Consider the following 25,166-nt stretch of genomic DNA (forward strand, 5'->3'; position numbering starts at 1 on the left):
TACATGGGATAGAGGTTGTGTGTGAGAGTATTATGGCTATTGAGTTACCTCTAAATCTTTGACTAGTGGTACTCTTGCAAAGAGCTTGCTCTACAAGTATATTGTAATATGTAATTGATTATTGAATAACATATTAGGTAGCTTTTGAAATGTGGGGTTTTTCTCCCAAAAGGGTTTTCCCCACGTAAATCATTGTGTTGTTGTATGAATATTATTATTTTTATTTTTGTTAAGTTTTTGTAACTGTTGTGATGATTTGTAAAAGTTTATGCATTAACCTCCTCTCAAGGGTAGTGTAGGAAGTTGTCTGCTACTTAACTTCCTTACATTTATCAGTGTCATACATCTTGATGGTTAACAACACGTATATACATGTATCAATATTACATCTCCTTCATCTACTATTGCATTTGATGATGCTCATATTACTATGCTTACGACTACTTGTGATATGAAGTTGTAATGGTATGATTTGGAATTAGGGTTTTGTTAGTCCTAAACGGTACTTAGAGGGGAGGGGTGAATCAGTACATTACCGGTTTTAGCTAATTGAAAATTTTACTTTAAGTTTGAACTAATTAACCATTCACCAATGTAAACATTTACTGCAGATGATTAAGCATACATGAAAAGATACACAAAGACATACAGATTTATCTCATGGAAACCCAATAGGGAGAAAACCACGGTGTGAGTAGGAACTCACAAAATTTGTACTCTTCTAGAGTACGCCTGGTTAAGAGCCATCCTTGTTAGGAGATTACAAAGATATTGTTAGGTGCCACCCGATTAAGGGCTTTTGAACAAGGTTGGTTAGTGCCGTTACCCTGTTAAAGGTAGTCTGGTTAAAAGACTTAGAACATCAATCAAGATGTCACCCAATTAAGGGATTTTTACAATGGGACCTGTTAAAGTCCACCTAGTTAAGGGATTTATGTTGTAGTTGTTAGAAAGAAACATATGGATGATTTGTTGAAACTCCTACTCATTATCCTGGTCAGATCACACTAAAGAATCACACTCAATCTTCATCGGTTGTGTCTGTTCTACACAACTCTAATCTCCTGAATGCACTAATAACTCTGTCTTCTGTCGATTTATTGATTCTTGAATATCACATTGCCAGTCCTTTGTCACTTGAGTCACCACTCTATTAAACTCCACTCTACCGGTCTTCTGTCATTCGACTCTGCAATCTCTTAAACTCCCCTTGTGTCCAATATCACATAATCTTCATCCACCTTAGCAACAACCGTCTTAAGACTGAGATATGTGTATTTATAGACCCTTTTAGTCTACCGCCAACATTCTCTCCAAAACATAACTTTCAAAATTTCGTTGTCAGGCCTTAAATTACGCCTATGAAATCATGCAAGAATCTCTATCAACATAGTCGAACATGCCGATAAGTCCGCCTATTGACTGAGAGAAGACTCCTGATTCAGCTGGTTGTAACTTAACATTACCAATCAGTCGGTTACCAACTCTTTTGGTGTACCGATAAAAAATTGTCTAGCCGATTTCCTCTTGCATACCGGTTTGTTCTTTGCTTAGTTGGTGAACCTTTTCTATGCCAGTCTACTCACTGTCGATGGACTGTGCTAATCTACTCACTGCCAATGGATTGTGTTGATCTACTCACCACTTATCGGTCTACTTATTGTCGATGGACTGTGAAGAGTAAGGAGATGATGTTGCCAACAACGACAACCATACTATTTACCAGTCATACAAAACGGTATTCAAATGCCAACAGGTTTCACCAATTAAGAATAAAACCACTAATCTCATCAAATCAACCATAAATTAAAAAAGGGAGAGTAAATTCAATAGATTTGGCCATAATTCAATCAATAAAAGGGATGATATGTCAACTATAGGATGTCTCCCCTTTCTGAGTTGAAATTTGATGTAAATTGTAAGGTTTAGGGAAAAGCAATAGATAATTAAAGAAAATTAGAAGTAATAGAGAGATGCAAACATTATATCAAGCCACAGACAATAATCTGAATAGAAGAAGAGGATCAAAACCTGTTAATAGAAATTCAGGTTGAATTGTCGAGACCATGGTGGTGCGTCGCCATGGTCCTATAACTCTTAGATAGGCAAGTGGGATCTTTTCTAGATTAGGGAGATGCATTGGATCCACTATCATAAGCTCAAGACAAATTATCAAGACCACAGTGGTAGGTTTCCCTGGTCCTCTTTTTGCTCCTCTGAAATCTAAACTTGTTTGTCGTTGTCAATTATGTTAGGATCTTCGATCGTAGCTCCTAAATCAATTTCTTTCACACAAAAAGAAGGGAAAAAGATTGCCAATAGGGGCTTTACTTACGTCAAACCTCGATATAGAAATTAACCTTGAATTAAATTGAAGTATGAAATGTAAATACTAATGCAAATGTTGTAAGATATACCTCACATTTGCAATAGTAGATAGAAGATTCATGATGTAATGCTCTTTAGATATGATCACAAATGTTGGATGCAATAGTATGAGAAATACATGAACATGAATGACCTAATCAAACACACATGCTTTCATTAATATTGATGTGAATTTGCTTCATGATTCTAGAAGGATGAAATGTGGCTTTGAATGCTTGAGAATGCTTGACGATGAATGCTTAACAGATACATGAATGATGGGGTATGTGTGTGGATAGAGTGTGGGTGTCAAAATGAATTGATAGGATGTCCTTGTACAGGGTTTCCTAAGTAAAATACCAATTAGGCCAACCTCCAATGGTCATGTTGAGGCATGGGGACCAAAATCCATTGAGGAGGAAGAGAGCCTGCCTATATTTAAAATGTGTGGGCACCATTGTGGCATGGTTCAGATAGGGATGCCATATTGGTATTGTCCTCCTAAAGTATGACAAGAAGCTATTAGATAGGGGGGAAAGAGCCCTAGGGTGGGTTCCACTTAGCTATGTACACAAGTGACATAAGTTTTAGAGTAAAGAGGGCCAAAACGAGCCTAGGGAGAATGAAGATAGGACACACTAAAGTAGGAGCACAAATATGAAGTGTGAATTGTATGGGTTACAAATTATGACACTGCATTTAGCCCCCACTTTAATAGGAGTATGAGCCTATGAAATACTCATGGAAAAGTAGAAAGATGAGGAAGAGAGAGAGAGGAGCAACTAGGAATGAGATCATAAAGAGATAAGATATCACTAATTTCAAGGAAACAAACCCCTAATCTTAGGATCTTAACTCACAAAATCACATGCAAGGACACACAAAATAAGAGGAAGACACAAAAAGTCATTTAAACATAAACAAAGACAAAAGAGACACAACACAAGGGGTTAGTACATTTAAACATAAACAAAGACAAAAGAAACACAACACAAGGGGTTAGTACTAAAAACAAAAAGCTCGAAGTCAACTAGCTGAGGAGACCTCAATAGAAAATGTCTCAAAAACTAATCTCATTCTCAAAATGTTATTACAAGAACATCAACGGTCACATGAAAAGAGAAAAACATGCATCAAGTGATGAATCGTGATCCAAAAAGTAGCGAGTCTATGAGCTCATGGGAAGGAGAAAAAAGAGAACATGGATGCCATAGGCTGGCAAGTTGTGTTATGCTAGGTGATCCATGAGAATAAAAGAAAAAGAGACCGTGGAATCCAATGGCTAGCAAGATATGTTATGCTAGGCGATCTATGGGAAAATGAATACTCATGGAACAACAAGTTGTGTTATGTTGTGTGATTCTTGTAGAGGAGAGTCAGAATAGTCTAGCAAGTTATGTTATGCTAGTGCCACTCATCTCAAAAATGCTACACAAGGAGGGTTGAATAGTCTAGAAAGTTGTTATATTCTAGTAAACCTACCTTAAAGAAGTCGAGAAAGGAAGATTTAAAAGGTCTAGCAGGCTACATTATGCTAGTCAACTCATCATGATGCATGTGTCACCATTTTGTTTCGGGAGTTAAGCATCTTGTCTAAGAGTTAAGTTTGGTTTGGAGCATGCAACAACCTGTATAAGACATGCATTTGAAAAATAATATGTCCTGTTTTAGGAACATCTTATCTAAGAATTGTGTTTGCTTTCGAGCATGTACACCCCATATAAGACATATAAAAAGGACTATGTCTGATTTCAGGAGTGAAGAATCTTGTCTAAGAGTTAGGTTTAGTTTCAAGCATGCAACAACCCGTATAATATGCAAAATAAAAAACATGGTACAAAGAGGGTGTGATGTATGCCCCTCCTTAACATATCAACATAGATGTATGTTGATGACTTAGGGAAGCTAGAAACAAGGATACACACCTTCATTGCTAGGGAGATATCCTTTAGGCAACAATGCACATAGATCCAAGGAAAAGAGGCATGAATCTTCTAAGTAAGGAAAAAATAGTTGTAAAATAGATATCTTACAACAAATATAAAGGGAATCCTTTGGAGGAAAAGGAGAAATAGATCTTTGTTCAAAGACACCTACCTCCAAGAGGATATTTTGAACAAATATAACATCATTGACCAAAAGAAAGGAAGGAGAATACGAATTCACTCCTTCCTCCTATTGCTAGGTAAAGGGATTCTTGATGAAGGATAACACACTTTTTACCCAAAGTGAGGAGTTCATTTATAATAGACATATATCGTCAACTGAGGAAGAGGTTGTACCCAAGGACACACACCTATTGCATAAGAGAGACTCATTGATTAAATAAATAACTTAACACAAGGAATGATATTATATCATAGGCAAACACCACTCATTCAAGGAAAAGTGGATAATTAGGAAAGATAGGAGATAGAGGATAGAAGATAGAATCTATGCCCCAAGCATAAGGATAAAGAGAAGAATTAAACTCCCTCAAAAGAGAGATTATACATAAAAGATGTACCACTTCAAGCAAAGAATACGTCCTAAGCAAGGAAAACATATGTACTCACATGAAGAAAAAACCAATGTGAGAAAAGACATCCAGTTTTAAAAAATACAACTCAAAAGAAGAGGAAATATTTGAAACGAAAAAATATTGAATATATTATCCTTTCCCCTCGAGTGAGGAGACAAGAAAAAATTATGTTGTTGTCCAAGTATGATTGGAATTGAAGATGCATCACTACACATGACAAAGAGCCCCTAATAAAGTTAAACTATTAATGTCATAGGGTGAGGAGCAACATTATAAGGGGAATGGAGTGCTAAGGCACTACCTCTATGCCAAGAAAAAATGCAAGATTATTTGTAAGAGCTATGCAAGCTCGATCATATTGTTCTTGAAAAAATTATTTAAAAGCTTTACAATTTCCAAGAGAATGAGAATAACAATGATGAAAAAGACAATACATGACAAATATTTTTGTAGCTAATTTTTATTGATTGTTAATACGGCTAGGTCTCGTCTCTTGAGATGTAAGAAAAGGTATGTTGGTGGAACGAGAAGTACTGTTTTATTGAGTTAAAAGACTTGGTAAAGAAGGACAAGGATTATTTGATGTAGAAGCAAGTTTGGATGGGATCCTTAAGAATTGGAACCTTGCGAGCTTCTTCCATAGATTTTTGAGAGTTATGATATCCTAGGACTTATTTAGTAAATTGTGTGGGAGGGTCTATAGGGATCTTAATTCCTTGTTCATGTTTTCAAAGTCCTTGTCCTTTATAGCCTTGTTTTGAAATCATATCATATCTAACTTCATAGGATATTCTCAATTGTGAAGGAGGACTTTTATTATTAATTTCTTCAAAATTTGTAGTGTAAGGAAACATATAAGGGTTAAAGGGATGATTAGATGAAGAATGAATATCCCTTGTATGGAGATTCTCCTTTCTATCATCATTACTCATGTCCTCTTTGGTAGGTGGGAAATAAGGGTCCTTATCATCCAAGGCTTCATCTTTGCTTAATGTTATGTGTGGAGAAAGATCATAAATAAAATGCATAACATCATCTTGCCTACAAATATGTTGATAATTAACATAAGCTATAGGAGAATGAGGAGGATCTAGAGAGATTGACACACCAACATTTTCATCTTGTCCCCCTTGAACTAGAGTATGTGTGTGAGAAGAAGATGGTGTAATGTTGCTCTTCAATGCCCACAATCCATTAGAGAGACCATTGATAGGAGTATTAACTCTTTCCTCATTCTCATGAGAAAATATTTTCATCATCATGAGAAAATATTATCGTTGATATTGTACCCTAGGAGAGTTACAAGTGTTAGCCTTTTCAATGTCATCTCTAGGATTATCATTATCTACAAAAGCTTTTATGTGATCTACATATGTAATGCATTTTATTAAAAAAAAAATCATTAAACAACATATAATACGAATAAAAGATTTAAGAGATGATTTGCAAGCAGGAAATATCTTTGAAATTCTAATGACACCATATGCAAGAGTACTATGAATGAAAATAACTAATGTAAAGTTTAAGATGTCATTATCCAAAACGTGATTTTGATAAATATAAGTAAGAAACAATGTAATCACATGTGAAATAGAAAACCAATCAGATTTAGCAAATTCTATTATGAAAAACCCCAAATCAGATTTGAAGACACAAATGAAAAAAAAATGTAACCCACAAGTCAATTTTAGACAAATAAATTAGGTTTTTTAATTAATTTAATCTCTAGATTTATGTAATTCAACTGCATATGTGAGTGCAAATATTAATGTTTAAGTGCATACAAATAAGATATGAGATGATGAATCAAAAGCAAGCATGAAAGAAGTCGGGTTCATGAAAATGTAATGGTGAACTAGCTATCAAATAAATGTAACTATGTGTGCATAGGTTATATGTTTCATAAATTATTGAAAATATGAATAAATTAAATGCATAAGAATTAAATCCGAAAATGAAAATCAAAAGTGTTGCAAGCATGAGACTCGAGTTCACCAAAATGTAATGGTGAACTATCTATCAAATGAATGTAACTGTGAGTGCATAAGTTGTATGTTTCAAAAATGATTGCAAATATGATTCAATTAAGTGCATGTGAATCAAATCTACAATGAAAATAATGAGTTTTGCAAGCATGAGAGTCAGGTTCACCAAAACGTAATGGTGTGATTTAGAAATTTGGGTTTCACCAATAAAGATAATAAAACCACTAATCTCATCAAATCAACCATACATTGAAAAGGGGGAGGAAATTCAATAGATCTAGCCATAATTCAATTAGGAAAATGATTGAGATGTTAATTAAATCTACCTATAGGATGTCTCCCTTTTTCGAGTTGAAATTGGATGTAAATTGTAAGGTTTGGGGCAAAGCAACAGACAATTGAAGGATTTCAAAAGTAATAAAAAGCTACCAACATCTGACAAAGCCACAGGTAGGGATTTGAACAAAAGAAGAGGATTAGAACCTTGCTGCTAGAAATCCAGGCTGAATTGTTAGGACCATGGTGGTGTGTTGCCTTGGTCCTGTAACTCTTATATAAGCAAGTGGGATATTTTTTGGATTGGGGAGACACACCAAGTCTGTTGTCAGAAGCTCGGGGAAAATTCTTGAGACCGTGGTGGTAGGTCGCCCTTGTCCTCCGCTTTTCACTCCTCAAAATTTGAACATGTTCATCATTGTCAATTTTGTCAGAATATTTGATCACAACTCCCAAATTAATTTCCTACACTTAGAAAGAAGACAAAAGGGTTGTGGATAGAGGCTTGCCTTAGGTCAAACCCTAGTTTAGGAATTTATCTTGAATTGAATTGAAGTATGAAAGGTAAATACTAAATTAAATGTTGCAAGATATAACCTAGACCTGTAATGGTAGATATAATATTGATGATGCAAATTCTCTTTATATATGATCACAAATGTTGAATTTAATAACATGACAAACACATGAACATGAATGACCTAGTCAAACACACATGCTTGCATGAGGATTGATGTGACTTTTCTCCATGATGATTGAAAGATGAAATGTTGCTTTGAATGATTAAGAATGCTTAACGGATGCACAAGTGATGGGGTATGTGTGTGGATAGAGTGTGGGTGTCAAAATGAATTGATATGATGTCCTTATATAGGGTTTCCTAGATAAATTATTGATTAGGCCAACCTCCAATAACCACATTGAGGCACGAGGACCAAAATCCATTGGGGAGGGGGAGAGCCCACCCATATTTAAAATGGGTCTTGGTTAAGGAGGACGAGGGCGTCATGGTGCCATGGTTCAGACAGGGGCACCACAACACCATTGTCCTCCAAAAGTAGGACAAGAAGCCATTAAATAAAGGGGAAATATCCCTAGGATGAGGTCCACTTAGCTATGTACAGAAGTGAAGTCGGGTTCAAAGTAAAGAGGACCAAAACAAGCCTAAGGGGAATGAAGATAGGACACGGTAAATTAAGAACACAAATATGAGGTGTGAATTGTACTGGCTATAATTTATGACACTACAAAAGTGTAGCAAGAGATATATTATATTCCATATATATATATATATATATATATATATTTCCCTCTCTTCCATTCTTCCTAAATTCAAAACATCTCTCCCACCACCAACCTATAGTTTTTCTCTTTGAAACTCTTTATTCTTTGCTCTCATCCTATAGCTACCCATGTTGATCATTCACCTCATTTATCTATGTCCCTTATTCTCCAATCACCTCTCACTTTTGCTAATTGTGGGTTTAAAATTCTCCACATGACAATGTCACATAGATCCACCTCCTCATTTGTGACAACTCTCCTTACCAAAAACTCACAACTTGGTCCTAATATACCATAGTTGAATATTCTGTATCATTGGGCCAATGAGAGCTCTCCATTGTTATCCAATCTAGAGTTTCCAAGGCCTCCAAACTTTCTCTTTGTGAGTGTTCTAGGTATTTTCGTTGTTGCTATTTTTCTAACAACTCCTTTTCTTAATAGTGATGCTACTTGACTAGGTTACCTATATTTATGACCCACTTTCATAAGCCACCTCTTGAATTGTCTTTCTTAAGCCCCAAGTCAACATATAAGGTAACCTTCCCTCTTCTACATGTCCCACCACTTCCACTGATAGTAATCTTTACATTACGATAAAAGTTTCTTTTAGTTTCAACATGTGATAGTCTATGCACCCCTAAGTCTTCCCCTCTCAATAATCTTATCCCATTTGGCCATGCAAACCCCCCTTCCTTGATCTCTCCCAACCCTTCGGCTTAGTTTTCAATTAATGAACCTTTTTGGATCACACATTATCTCCCATCTTATCCCCTTACAGTTCCTCTTGTTCAAATGGAAGCTTGAATATTGCATCCTATTCCAACATTCCTATCCAAAGATACCATATAAAGTTATGCAATAGAAATCTTGATGGATAACAACACATGTATGGTTATCACCACTAGGAAGGTATTTCTATCTTTAGATTGTGCTCAACAATAATCTCAATAGGGTTTTGGATTGCCATCTTCATCAATATGTCCTAGAACACTTGATTTGATTGTGACAACTCTCAACATCAACATGGAGATATTTGAGAATAATTTAAAGAAATCACACATAATTGTTCTTCCCTCATCTTTCTTTGAGGAATGAGACTCGACATCCTAAGTAAAATCTTGGTTTTTTTTTTCTTCGTAAGGGGAGGAATGCCATTTGATGAGATTGGATTATCTTCAACATTTAGTGTCGAGCATCTACCATCATTCAAAGTGACTCTACTTTAAGGGGGAGCTACATGGTCCTTCTTTGTCTCTCTAATAAGGGGGATTTTTTCTTGCACAAAGTTTTATGCTTCTCAATATTTATTAAGAGAATTTATCTTACCTCTTGTCATTTAATTTTTGTATCCTCAATCATTTAACATTTGTTTTCTCATGCCATGAGATTAAGACGCTTGTCATGAACTTGTCTAATCCCGTGTCTCACTTTGGCTATATAATCAAGGGTTTACCTTGGTAATCTCAATCAATTTTTGTATTGTATTGTATATTGATCACAGTTTGATCTAATAATATATTGTATCTATTATAGAAAATTTATGCTCTTGATTTTCTCTCTAATAGAAGGAAGTTTTGATTGTAGGTAATAGAAGCTCGAGTCCTCAAGTGACTCTAACAAAGTAAAAGTAAGCATGTTGATTTTGTGCTCTAGAGATTCAAAATACAAGATTGTTAGCCAATGAATTTTTCTATCCACGTGGGGACAAATTGACACGATTCATGTTCCATATACAAAACCATACATTGCATTAGCAATAAGAGTCCTAAGTATATATATGTCTAATTTGGGCACTCGATTACAATTAAGAAGGTCTTTATGTATCTTTGTGGAAATTTATAATATTATATTTTCTACCACAAAGCACCTAATTTGAACAAAAAATAAATATTTAAGGTTTTCTGATGCAAATTGGGGAAGTGATGTTGATAACAAAGGATCAACTAGTGGTGATGTGTTTAACTTATTTAGTGTCGTGATAAGCTGGATGAGAAAGAGACATATCATGGATTCACTTTCAACTACAAAAAATATGCACATGGAACTCTTCATGATTGTAAAGAGGTAGTATGTCTTTGAAGATTATGTTTAGATGTTGGCCTAAGATAATAGTCTACGAGGATTAATTGTGATAGTGAGATTGTTTACTTAGGCCAAGAATTTGATTTTTCACATGCAAATAAAGTACATTGATATGCATGATCATTTTATTTGTGACAAGGTGGAGGATAAGAGGGTATTGATTGAAAAGGCAAACATTTTGGAAAATGTTAAATATTCTTTGATAAAACTAGCAAGCATAACCAAGTTCCAGTAATGCAATATTTCTACGAGATGTCTCCCCTTAGTAGCCAATTCATTATATCTATGTTTGGTTCCCCATGTAATATATACAACAAGTGGAAGAATTTTGGAAAAAGGTGTTGTAAACTTTGCTTAAAATGTTAAATATTTGGTATTAAAGTTGTGGTCCACCTTGGGGTAGGCTATTATACTTTGGATTGCTCAATATTTTCTTAGGGATTTGTTGTATTTGACATTCAAAAAATGTTTTTATGTATGTAGGTGGGTCATATGAAGATATACCATCTTAAGCACAATGATTAGTTAGGGGTGAGATTGAAATATAGAGTCAACCTTAGTTGTCAATTCTAAGAAATCCCACTTGTGTGCATTAACAAGAAACTTAGTAAGTTTTCAAGTTGACCGTTGTTTAAATAGAGTGTGCTTGGGATGGGATGAGTTAAGCTGTTGCTTTTAGATGGGTACATGCTACCAAATGTACTCTAGGAAGTGAATTGCATATTTCTCTTTGGTAGCATACGAGAATTCTCTATTATATTGTAAGTTTGTTACTATGAATACAAAAAAGTGGTTCTATTTGCTGGCATGCCTTTTATTTAATGATTTTACATGTTAAATCACAAGTATTAAAATAATTAAAAATAATATGAATATGGGTCTAACTGATAGGTGAATTATATTTTAATTGATGGTTGACAAAAGCATAGTTGATTTCCACACGAGTCAGGCAATGTTCTATCAATTGATCTCATCTATCATATGAATATTGTATCACAAAAAGCCATAAATGAAAGTTTAGAAATCCCTGGTATCATATATGACTATTTGACAAGAGTGTGTTATCAGATCATCTTCTTTATAAGACTAAATTCATTCACCTCTATTTGAATTGATTACAAATACTAGTTCATTTAAATGAAAATTCAACCATTAGATGATATATTAAAAAAAATTAAAAAATCTAAAATCCTAAGAAAAAGAGGGAAACCAAATTATATGAATTTTGAAGACCGACCGCTTTCTCCTTTTCTTATGCTTGAATGCTTTATTTAGGTGGGTAGTAAAAACACATCTATTCCGTCGTCGAAGGACAACAAAACTCCAACGTTCAATTTTCTCCTTAACCGGAAAAGGGCACCAACTGCTGTAAATAGAAAGAGTTTCCCAAGGGTTCAAAATCTAAAGAAGAAAACGACTGCGAGAAAATGTTTAGTTTTCTCGAGTAAATGAGTCCCACAAAGACTCAAAGAGAAAAATAGTCTACTCAGAAATATTGTCAGAGTAATGGCTGCAGTTGCAGGGAGATTGAGAGGAATCAAAATGGCTTTAAAAAAGACACTGCCGATGTCTTCTAATCAATCTCTAAGAGCAGAGACCACTGCTTGCCTTGCTACATCTGCAGGACAGTTTCAAGGTAACACCAATTTGTATATTTATCCATTTGTGTATCATTGAAAATAAAATCTTCATTAGACTGAAAAAAGATAGGAGTCCTACACTCATTTGGGTATCTGAAAGTATGCATGCTCAAATTGAAAACTTAAAAAAATCGGATCTTATCTAGTACCGATTTTATCTTGTACCTTTATACCAAACTTTTGTGACCTATTCTTTGTTTTGAGAGGTTAGTGCATTGTAGCTCCAGTTGGAAACACAGTGCAGGATTGGTTTTTTAAGAAAAAAGGGAACAATCCTATTTGCATTGGGTAGAGAGGGAATTTCCTGATCTGATGCATCTTTGGGTATTTCGAAAAGAAAATACTTAATACGAAAACTGTCTAAAACAGGTAAGTGTCTGATTTGGTTTTCGAGAATTAGGGCACTGCAGCTCAATTAGAAACATATGCCGAGTTCTGACGGAGGACTTGCATCAAAACGATATAAAATAAGGCATACTCCAATGTGCATTGGGAAACATGAGCTTATATTGCATAGCCTTGACAATGCTCACTTAATCCTAAAACTCTAAAAAGATGTTGGCGTCCGATACGCAATTTTTACATTACCTTAATATAAACCCTTTGTGATCTGCGTTTGGTTTAAACTTTGTAGCGGTCAGAATATTGCAATTCTAGCATGAAACACACGGCTAAGCCCAAGGATCATCTTTTTATCTAAAAATTTAAGGCATAATAATCCAATGTGAATTAGCAGAGAGGGGACTATATTAAACGATCTCACTCTAAACTCGTTTGGCCTTCTTATAACTGGAAAGGAAAAGGTCAGTGCTCAGTACCAAATTCATACGCTACTTTTATGTGAACTTTCTGTAATCTTGGTTTGTAGAGGCTAGGGTACTCTAGCTCAAGTAGAAAGCGTATGCCCAGACCTAGTGTAGCACTGTTTTTAATTAAAAAAAATGTCTAAAGAAATAATTCAATGCATACTAATTTGGGCATCTAAAAAACTATAACTTTATTCAAAACTGAAAAGAAATGTTTAGTTTGCAGTAACTAATTGCTACAGAAACTTAATGCAAACCCTATTGTGCTAGACTTTTTCGGTACTCCAAATGGACTTCCCTGTAAGCCCAGAAAATTGTATCAGCCTCAGGTTAGCTCCTGGGAATGTGAGTTAGCCATGAATGCAGAGATCATAATCAGATTACTGTAGGATTTGGGCCCTTAACGGGAGAGGTTAATCTCCTTATCACTGTTGGCTCTACAAAACCGAGGGGTTGTCCCTAAGATCATGTGATGAGTTATTTCTTCATCAATTTAAAACAACTCTTCAAAACAAACTATACCCTATGCGTAAAGATTATCCAATTCACTGTCACAAATCATCTCTTACGCTAATTTGACTGTAAAATGCCGATCAGTACATTATAAAACCAGATAAGTACCGGATCATGCAAAGTTCATCCATAATAACAGTTCCTAAGAAACTCTGTGAATGAATTGTCAAATATAGTTTCCCTAGAATGTTTGCAGATCTACTGTAAACAATGATATAAGCAGGAATGAAAAATATGTCATGATTGATTGACTAGTCATTCCCCAAACACAAGTGGCTAATGTTGATTTTAGACTTTCAGATTTAAACTATACTCAGAAAAACTGAAGTTAATTACTCATAGATGGAAAAGTAGTATTATAAAGACCGTCATGAATTTAACCATGATTATTAGATTTTTTCAACACATTTAACAAGCCATCAAGAAAATGCCTAAATATCTCAGCAGTCTAGCTGTAATTTCAATTCAAGTATATTCAAAGATTTCAAGTTATCAACAGAAATGAAATCCTGAATTGAGTGATCTAGACATCCACTACATTTTCCTCGAAAGATTTTTACAATTCATATATTTGCATTTCTCTGCCGAGGGTTCCACAACAGAAGTAGAACAACTAAGCAGACATTATTACAAAGTGTGAACGAGAGACTCTGGGATAGGGATTACCATCCCCATGGATTCTTTGCTAGATTTTACTCTTAAGTGATTATGAACATTACAGACACAAACACAAACACCAAATCCAGAAGACTTTACAATAATCATATTAATGTGAAAAGATTTTTAAACTTCATTTTTTTGCATTTCTCTGTTGAGGGGTCCACATCAGAAGCAGAATGCCTAACCAGACATTCATACAAAGTCTTGTTGATGTGTTTTTTATGCACATGCGAACACAGAATAAATTACCAAGGTATCTTATCCTCTCTTGAACAAAGTTTCCTCGAATACTGAAGATTTTGCCTAAGGATCATTCGGGAAGACTCCAAGGTTCTTATATGTAGGGTCTCTACGTGTGGATAAGCTCAATTTGGTCTGATGTGAGTATGCTGGAATCACAAGGGGACTTACGTTTGATGGCCTAAGTGTTTAATCTGTTGGAACTTGAATCCTATCTACTGACTGGAAGATAAAGAAACATCAAAAGATACAGGGCTCAGAAAGTCTACTCTAAGACCTAGAATGCGATAAGATGGATGAATGACTAGTTGGAGTCCTACTGGGTTGGGTCTCATCATCAGGCTGATCAATTCAACACCAACTCAGTGCGATCTTCTAAGGGATGCTTCGAGTATGTTCAAGTCGTACACCATCAGACACTGATCACCATTCAAGATAATGCATGAACAATAGACATGTAACGACTCGAGATTAAGCTCATTTTAGGCCAGTTGACCACATAGGGCGCACTTACAGTCAGCAAGAGGTTAGTGGTTTGGACTAGGCGGATTCCACGCGAGTGCATTCAGTAGCTTCTTTCATTCAATCTAATTATTTACATCTAAAATTAAGATTCAACAAGAAACCATGTATACTGCAAGAAAGAACACATTTCACCTTAACTTCAATGAAAATGGAGTTCATTTACAATTTAGGCAACAATTTCTTGCCTTCTCCTCCTAATCTACTCTAATTGCTATTCTATTTGCTATTCTATTTGCTATTAATCATTAGCTATTCTAACCTCTATGAACTAACTATTAACTTTTACAAATGAAGAGCCAGAGCTTTATATAGAGAGCTCCTTACATTTCAATGGCTTTGATTGATTTACAATCAATGGCTAGGATTACAAGATAGAAACCCTAATTAGGGTTTGTTACAACAAACTCCTTTAGCCAATGATGAAATTACATTTCATGAGAATGGACCAATAGATGTCAGGGGTAGGTGCCTCGAAGTTTGTGTTATCACTGGTGAGTCAGCTACATTGAATCTGGACATGCTGAGGTGGAGCTATTTGACTGGAGGAACAGTGACTGGGATGCCACCTTGTCTTGCGTTTGTGCTTGGTCAAGGAACATTGTATTTTTTTGATATTCAATGTGATGATGATGAGAATCTAACTTTGATTAACTCTTCTGAAACTATCTGCTTCTTCAATGTACCTTTGCACTGATTTTGGTTGATTCTCCTTCGTCCTTGATGTACTTGATGAATAGCGTACCTCCTTGACTCCCATGTGTTTGATGAGGCCTCCTCACGGTCAAGTCATTCCTTTCTTCTTTGGTAGCATACTTCGCCTTGAAGTGCTTGTAAGATCCTTCTTCTCTGTCATCCTGTGATTTTTCCATGTGGTAAAATGAAGATCTTGAGGATAGCTTACAACTCCTTGAACACTTGAAGTCTTCCAACACTTTAGAAGCACGTTGAGTCCTCCTCCACGCATTTGAGATTTCTTTAATGATGGTGGAACTTGAATAGCTCGCCGTTGTTTGTTCTTCCTTCTAGCCCAGTCTTGTTGATCTGCAAAACAAACAAAAGATGATTAAGAATAAATGATATATATTCATTCTAACATGGCATTTCTTACCTTAAATCATCAATAAGAAGATATTTGAATCAATTTCCCTTGAAGCTAGGAGGAAAAGACACACTTTCAAAAGTAATTCGCTTCTGTAGAGAGGGTCAGGAGCGAATTTGGCATTTGTGTTCAAATTCATCAAGTTTACTCATTGCTACTTGCTCAAACCATGATTATAGGTCCTTAAGGCTTGGATGAGGTCATTCTTCCTTATGCAAGGTTCTTGAACCAAGGATTCCACCCAAACTGGAGGTGAGATGTAGATTTTGAAAGAATTCGCTCCTGTACCTTTGGAAGGGTCAGGAGCGAATTTGATCCTCTAAGCTCAATTCATACTCTTTTTCACTTAGCCTTGTCTTAGACTTGACTTTTCAATCCCTCTCCCTTGAAGACATCATTGATTTGACCCCCCAAAGGCCTAAAAGAAGGATTTCGCTTTGGACCTTGGCCAAGGACAAGACCTATAATGAAATTCGCTCTAGACCCTTTGGAAGGGTCAGGAGCGAAATTGGCATTTTTGGATAAATTCTTCACATGTTGTGACCACAATTCATTCAAATGCATGCCTAAGGATGCTTCTAAGTTCAATCCACCTCAATCAACGCTAGGCTTGACACAAAATTGGGAGCAAAAGAGGTTTCAAGAAAATTCGCTCTGGACCCTTTGGAAGGGTTAGGAGCGAAATTTGTGATTTAGCCTCAATTCTATCATTTCCTTTGCTCCAAATCACTTCTCAAGGCAAGACTCAACAATTCTCTCCCAACAATGCCTTAGTAATCAAGATCTTGATCTCAACAAGGAGCAAAATATAGTTTTTAGGAAATTTCGCTCTGGACCCTTTGGAAGGGTCAGGAGCGAAATTTGCATTTTGACACCATTCTTTTTCTTTTCAAATCTTCCTCTATCATCATCAAGTCAATTCGCCCTCAATTTGGCCTAAAACAAGATCTTTTGGGTGCCTTAGATGAAATAAGGAGTCGTCCTAAAGGATTTCGCTCTGGACCCTTTGGAAGGGTCAGGAGCGAATTTTGTCTTTTGACCTCAAATCCATCATTGCGTTTACTTCCATTCACTTCTTTAGGCAAGTATATATCCATCTTCTCTCAACCATGCCTTAGGAACTAAGATTTTGACCTCAAACAAGGAGAAAATAGGTGTTCAAGAAATTTTGCTCTAGACCCTTTGGAAGGGTCAGGAGCGAAATTTGTCTTTAGGCTCAATTCACACTTTTTTCCCTCTCAACTCACCTCAAACTTGACCTATCAAATCTCCTCTTACCATAATCAAGTCAATTCGCCATCTATTTAGCTTAAAACAAGGTCCTTCTAGTGCATTAGGCAAAATAGAGAGTCTTGCTAGGAATTTCGCTTTGGACCCTTTGGAAGGGTCAGGAGCAAAATTTACATTTTGCTTGATTTTCCTTCGCAAAACTCCATTTCTCATCCTTTAATCATTAGAAACAAGTCTTTTGCCTTCAAAATTGCTTGGGAATGAGTTAGTTCATAGATTTGAGCAAGATATAGTGTTTTATGAAGAAATTCGCTCTGGACCCTTTCGAAGGGTTAGGAGCGAATTTGCTCAATTAGGCTCAATTCTCATCCTTTTTCACTCATCTTGGCTTTAGACTTGATCCTTGATCCTTTTCTTTGCCATGCATGACCACCATTCAATGTCCCTAGTGAAGAAATAAGCTATTAGGAGGATTTTGCTCTGGACCCTTTGGAAGGGTCAGGAGCGAAATTTGCAATTATGCTCAAATCCTTCACTTTTCATCACTTCACATTGTTTCACACCTCAATACTCTCTCAACCACGCCATAGGGATAAGGTTTATGAGGCAAATTAGGACCAAGAAGGGAGATATAAGGAAATTTGCTCTGGACCCTTTGGAAGGGTCAGGGGTGAAAATTGACATGTTAGTCTCTCCGTCAGGATTCATATATGGAGCATAACATTTAAGTATATTTCTTATACTTTAAGTTATATTTCATATACATTGTCAGGATGTTTGAGAGTGGTTTCGGACCTCCAGGAGTTATAATGCAAAATCTAATTTTTGGAGGATTCTTCAATTTTCCAGACTTGGTCAAATTTCAGGATCAGGATGACATTCCAGACTTAGCCAAATTTCAGGACACTTGAGGATCAAGATGACATTCCAGACTCCTTAAGGCGAATTCGCTTTGTCCTTGATGTAAGGGATGGGACCTAGGAGGACATTATGCATTCAACCAAGGTTTGATTTAGCAACTTGAAGTGCGACCAGATAGTACACAAAAAACACCCTAGGAATGATCTAAATAACCCCTAATCACTCAATTGACCTGACCTCTTGAGGAGATCCACCTGACTCAATCCCTTCAATGCAAAGGCTAAGACACTAAAACGACTAACAACAAAACCAAAAAGGCTAACCCCAGAAAGCAAAAAGTGGGGGTACCCATTTGCAATGGGGCGATGTGTGAATAAATCACAAGAAGTCTGAAACAAAGACTCAGAGGAATAGGGACTGTAACTACAAAATTCAGAAATAAAGAGGAACAGATGCAATGCAAAATGGATTCCTTTTTTAAACCAAGCAGAAACTTCAGAATATGCAAAATGAAATCCAAACTTCAATATTCAGCGATACACTATCGAATACAAATTCCATGGTAGAATGAATGTGCTTAGCAGATTTGGAGTTTAGTTGCTCAAACAGATGCTTCAGAATTCTAACAGCATGTACCTATGTATTTACATGTATATATTTTGGACCTTTTAAGCTCTATTTATTATTTTTTGGCTGGGAGGATGGCTAATTGGGATTTGAAGATCATATCTATGGTGGATTCATTGGATTTAGGAGAAGATGAATGATCATGATTTAGTTTATTCAAAATAAATAAATGAGTTTGCATTGATTAATTACAACCAAGAGAAGAAGGGGGAAATCATATAAATAAATGAGTTTGCATTGATTAGTTACGACCATAAGATGAATTAGAATTTATTTGAAAAGAAGGGGGAAATCATATATTTATTTTTGGGATGGTGAAGGGAAGTTAGATCAAATAAATACTAATTTTTTTTAATTAGTTAGCAACGTGAGATGGTAATTAGACTAATTAATTACTTATCAACATAAGATGGAGACTAGACTAATTAAATAGTAAGGTTATTTAATTAGTTAGTGATATGTGACGAAAATTGGACAAATTAAATAATAATTTCTTTTAATTAGTTAGTAATGTGAGGGTATAGAAACTAATTGATTACATAATAAAATTATTTAATTAGCTAGTAATTTGACAATATGGTAAATGTGTCGAATTAAATAAATTATATTTATTTAATTCATTAGTAAAAGGGATAATATGGTTAGGAAGTGTCAATCTTGTATAATTAGAATGGCGATGAATATCAACATGGTATGAAACTGATTTTAAAAATGGGTGCTTAACATGTTATCAGAAGAGACCATAAACAGGTAAATTTTAGGTGTCTATAGGGACTGCTGTCCCCATGGATGCTTTGTTAGATTTCACTCCTAAGGGATCTCAAACTTTACAGACATAAACGCAAACACCAAATTCACAAGACATTACACCTTTGACAGAGAACATAAACTTGACACTAGGAAGACATAAGTGAATGAAAAGAAACAGACACATGGGGGAGAGATTGCAATATATAGCAAAGGAGACAGTGCTCATCCAATAGATGATTGACACCGGTCCTTAGCTATAGAATTTAGTTAGAAGCTCTTTCACAAACATCTTGGCCCATTACCCTAAAGAGAATGCATGCACGCATCATCTCTTCAAGTCGGTGGGCAAATAACTCCAAGCTTCCCATATAGATTTTGCATGGTGAGGCACACTACTTAGACATATTGCATAGTTTTTAGATCGACTTCCCAGATTAGGCAGCTCTTTTCCTGTTACATTGACATTAGATTGGTCAGTTAGTTTGAATAGTGATCAGACTCTAAACACTCTCTTATCTTTCTCTGATTTTCTGCAAGCAGGGATAGGGCCTTTCTTTCAAGCTCTATCCATGTGCACAGCTCTCCATGACAGTTGTGACCCTCCTTAGCACACCCATATATGTGCTCAATTTCTTCCGTGTTTTCAGGGATTACTTGGTTGGTTGTAAGCGAACCTTTGTACTTAAAATTAGATGATGATGAAGGGTTAGAGCCAATGGGATGCAAAGATGATGGAGCAGAAGATCCAGAAGCAAACGATAACTTCTTGACAAGCTTCTCTACCCTACACTTTAAAAAATGAAACATGATGCTCAGAACCAACCAATTCATGCTCCTTTATAATTGTATAGAAAAATTTCCTTTGAAATCCAGTCAGCTATCCTTTCAACAGTCGCATGAAACCAACTCTCTTGTTCTGAAATTTCTGTAGTGGATGTGCATGGTATTTGCACACTCTGTTTCCTGATTGAACAAGTACACACGGTTGGGCACTTGTTCTCATGCATTGTCATATCCCGATGGCAGGTGCAACCAATGCACATGAACACACACAGACTAGACATGATTGCATGATTTACAACTTTACAATTCAACATAATGTTAAACGTGTCTATGCAATGCCCTGCTCATGCTGTGAAAGAATAAAAGATTAATGTAATGAAGAATGAATGGAATAATTGACAAAATTTTGCCAAAATTAGAATCATCACTGCCTTGGAATACTCTACCAGCCAAATAAAGCTACTATTATCTTAGTCAGTATCTGATGGAAGTTGCACAACTTAAATTTTATCTGTGTCAGCCAGTGTAGTTTCCTACATGTTATCCCATATGAAGGCCAATTTCCTAAAGTACAGTTCAGTTTTGTATTAAGAGAACTGGCATCTTGCCATGCATGATGGATCTCCTCCACTCTAGGAAGGTCACTTTCTATGTTTGGTTTGCTAAAGATATTGAGCATATTTCCTGTCCCAGTGATCAAACCATTTTCGCCTTTGCTGGTCCATATCCATTTCGTGGAGAGGATAATTTTTGGTTTAACATGTTTTTGAGGATATCTATTTTGGCCTTGATGACTTCTCCCACATGAGTTGTGTGAGAGTCTACCCTTTCAAGCAATCTACACATGTTTTCAAGTGATTACTTGATTGCTCTTATCTTAGGCTTAATCTCATCTAGCCACCTCACTATGTTTGACACATTTGTTACTGTGGAAGCTCTGGGTAACCATGCACCTTTAATGGGAGCAATTGCATCTTGTGCAATCTTCTGCTGATCCCTTACTTTTTCTAGTTTGACTGTTGAATGCTATATGGCATTAACAGATTTAGTGACATCTTACAACTTGTTGTGACCATTTCACACATCGCCCCATTGCAAATGGGGACCCCTGCTTTTTGCTTTCTAGGGTTTGTTTTCTAGGTCTTTTAGGGTTTTGTCCGTTAGCCTTTGCATTTTGAGTGTCGCCAAGGGGATCACCTGGATAGCAGGTTCTGCTTGAGTTAGGTCAAGTTGATAAGTGATGAAGTCTGAATGTCCTGATCCTGAAATTTGGCTAAGTCTGAAAGTCTTGATCCTGAAATTTGGCTAAGTCTGAAAGTCCTGATCCTGAAATTTGACTAAGTCTGGAAATTGAAAAACCTCCAAAAACTAGATTTTGCAATATAACTCCTAGAGGTCTGAAACCACTCTCAAACATCCTGAAAGTATATATGGAATATAACTTAAAGTATAAAAATTATACTTAAATGTTATATTCCATAAAAATTATCCTGATAGAGAGTTCAAAAAGTCAAATTTCGCTCCTGACCCTCTCAGGAGGTCCAAGGCGAATTTCGCTCCTGACCCTTCTAGAGGGTCCAAGGCGAAAATCAACCTAGGACTCATTCCTGGCCTTATTTGACCAAATTTTGATTTGCAAAGCATTTTGTTTGGACTTTGGAATTGATTGAACACCTTGAAGAAAATGATGAATTTTGGCCAAGATTGGGAATTTCGCTCCTGACCCTTGCTGAGGGTCCAGAGCGAAATTCATTGTAGATTTCGTTTGCCAACTCACTTGAATTTGAAACCTTGTTCCTGGCCTTGAAAATGATCTTCCCTTGCCCTGTGAAGTGATTAGAAACTTAAATTTTGGATGGATTAGCCAGAAAGGATAAAATCGCTCCTGTGCCTCTCTGAGGGACCAGGGCGAAAAAACTAATATCCAGTCCTTCTCGCCAAGTTTGGACAAATCTAAGCCAAGAAAAAAGTTTGAAATGATGTTTAAAATGCCTTGAAGTGGAATTGAGATGCAAGGATTACAAATTTTGATGACAATTTGCAAATTCGCTCCTGTCCCTCTCCAAGGGTCCAGGGTGAAATTTCTAAGTGTGCCCACTTTCCTTGCATTTCGAGATAACTTTTTGTTTCCAAGACTCAAAAGGGAGTGAAGAATGATGTTCTACGCCTTGAGGGTAATTTGAAGGTTGAAGTGACTAAGAATTTGTGCAAAGGACTCAAAAGCGCTCCTGTCCCTCACTGAAGGACCAGGGCGATTTTTACAAAACCAATAACTTCCCTCTAAGATTACGCTAAGGCAAGATTGTGCAAGGATGGAAAAGGGTCTTCTAAAGCGTGATGATCAAGGATTTGACTTCAAAACTTGATAATCCTAGGCTAAAATACAAAAGTCGCTCCCGTCCTTCACTAGAGGCCCAAGGCGAAAATCTTTGAAACACCTATTTTGCCTTGCAAAAAGCAAACTAAACGTGTATGGAATGGATGAGAGAGATCATTACTTACCCCACAATGAGAGTTGGCAATTAAAGGATGAAAGATTAAGAGCAAAAGTAAAAAGTTCGCTCTTGTCCCTCTCCAAGGGTCCAAGGCGAAAATGTCCTAATGCACTTCCCTCCTATAGATCAAGTGAAATTAAACTCAAGATTCCAATTAAAAATGCCGTTTTAATGCCTAGATAAAGTTTTGAGCAAGGAAAAATGAGGAATGCAAGGCTTAAATTACAAGTTCGCTCTTGACCCTTGCCAAGGGTCCAGGGCGAAATTAATGGCATTCTTCACTTTTACCATATTTGAGCGTTGATATCCTCCAAAATTGCATTAGATGCCAAATTGCTAACTTCGAAATATTTGGAAAAATTAAATTAAATTGGCATTTAATAAAAGACACATTGGCATTTAATAAATTAATTTTGAGCCTCAAAAAAAAAAAATCGAATTTTTATTATAAAGGCATTTAAAATTAATTTTTTTGAAATTAAAAAATTAAAAGTTGAGCGCACAAGGCATTATTTTGCCTTTATTTGACAAGTCGGCCTACTCCTTTTGAGGTTTTATTTATTATTTCACCTTTTATTTGCTAGGTCGGCCTCATGGGTAAGTGGAAGGTGAGAGCTCTATATATTGGAGGTGTTTTTTCACAATTCAAATCATTCAATCATCCTTTCAAGTGTGAATTTGGAGAGCTAATTGAAGGTGCGAAATCTAGTTGGAGTGGAGCGAATTTCTACTAAGTGTAGAGACTAAGGAAGGCGAATTTCTTGCTAGATTGGACGATAATTTCCAGATGTTTTGAAGGTATTTGAAGGCGAATTTCCAGATTTTTGAAGAGGCTAGTGGAGTTTATTCTTTTCCAAGCTAGAGGAGGCGTAATTCATCCAAGGGAGGACTATAATCTAAGCTTGTCCATCAAAATCCGGTTTTCTTTCATCTTTTGCCAAGGTTTTGTAGTTAAGCAATCAAAGAGGAGGTATGAAGAATCATTTTTGAAGTTCTTATTCAAGACTTATTGTGATCCCATTGCAATTTTGTAAAATCTAAGTCTTGAAGATCCAAATTCCATTCATAATTAATTTGAAAATGTATAATTCTTGATTTATCGTGACTTTTTTTCAAATTAATATCTTAAGTTTTACCTTTGAAAGGTCTTAAATTTCATGCTTTAAGGTTTGATGCTCAAAAGACTAACTTTAATATTTTGTGTAGGCATCAAATGGAGATCCCGGAGTTGGAAGATCAAGCAAGGATAAGGGCAACCTCCTCCAATCAAGCCAGATCAAGGACGGTCTCCTCCAAGAAGATCAAGCATCATCAGAAATGACTTCTCCAATCCAGCATTCCAAGGCGAGGTACATCATCATCCTGCAAATCAAGGACACAAGAAGTCAAAGCAAAGGGTTCGTTGAAGAAGCCGATAGTTTCAGAAGAGTTAATTAAAGCGAGCTTCTCAGCAACATCAAGTTGAATATCTACCAAGTTGCAAGTGTCGAACGAGGTGGCATCCCAGTCATCACTTCTCCAGTCGGATTGGTCCACCTCCGCATGTTCAGATTCAATGTACCTAACTCATGGGAGGTGGCACAAACTTTGATGTACCTACCCCAGCTATCCATTGGTCGAATTTTCCAGAGAAGACATGTGTCCAATTAATACAATTATTTCATTGGTCAAGCATTAAATGTTATGTAATGGTTGTAACAAACCCTAATTAGGGTTTTCATTGTTGAATCTTGGCCATTGATCTCAAATTGATCTTAGCCATCGAATTGTATTGTGGGCACTATATAAGCCCCGACTCTTCATTTTGTAAAGGCAGTTAGAGAGTTAGAAAGGAATAGAAGACAGATAGAGAGTAGTTAGAAGGTGATTAGCTAGTTGATAGAATAGCAATTAGAGTAGAGTAGAGAGAGAAGGCAAAGATTGTTGCCAAGATGTTGTTGTAAGAGACTTGTAAAACTTCATTGAAGAAATGGTGAAATTTATGGGTCGATTCGACAATTTGCATGGTCTCTATACTTCTCATATTTGATTTCATGGTATTAGATGAGTGGAAGAAATGTGCTTGATTGATGGTGAAATTCGTATATCCATACTACTAGCAGTTTGTTGATTGCAGACTTGCCTTGTGTAGTCAACTGGAATCATTCAGCTTAAGCTTAACTTCAATTGTTGCTTCTTCATTGATATGCATCAGCCTGATGGTGTCTATGCCTGCATGATGATTTGAACATCATAAAGCTTTCCTTCGAAGATCGCACTAACCTTGTGGAGATGGTCCTGCGATGTCAAAACAAGATTTAGTTAGAATTTCATCAAAGATCATTCATTGCTCTTACATTCTTAGTGTTAGGATTAGATCCTTTCCTCGCCCTCGTCTTTTTTCTTTTTTTCAAATCTAAGGCAGTAAAATCCTGTGTTCCAG

General features: G+C 36.1%; 1 protein-coding gene across 2 annotated transcripts in view; it reads left to right on the top strand.

Moving 5' to 3' along the window:
• The first annotated feature begins 11,797 nt into the window (after positions 1 to 11,797).
• Positions 11,798 to 25,166, top strand: part of LOC131070659 (surfeit locus protein 1) — a 142,743-nt gene continuing 129,374 nt past the window's right edge. The window contains exon 1 of one of the 2 annotated variants that reach the window (XM_058006244.2): positions 11,798 to 12,151. In XM_058006244.2, the coding sequence (XP_057862227.2) occupies positions 12,022 to 12,151 (130 nt within the window). In that variant the 5' untranslated portion in view covers positions 11,798 to 12,021. The remainder of the gene's footprint in view (positions 12,152 to 25,166) is intronic. The other variant, XM_058006245.2, reaches the window with a different exon arrangement.

The sequence above is a fragment of the Cryptomeria japonica genome, chromosome 5 (assembly GCF_030272615.1).
Source record: "Cryptomeria japonica chromosome 5, Sugi_1.0, whole genome shotgun sequence".
Taxonomy (NCBI): domain Eukaryota; kingdom Viridiplantae; phylum Streptophyta; class Pinopsida; order Cupressales; family Cupressaceae; genus Cryptomeria; species Cryptomeria japonica.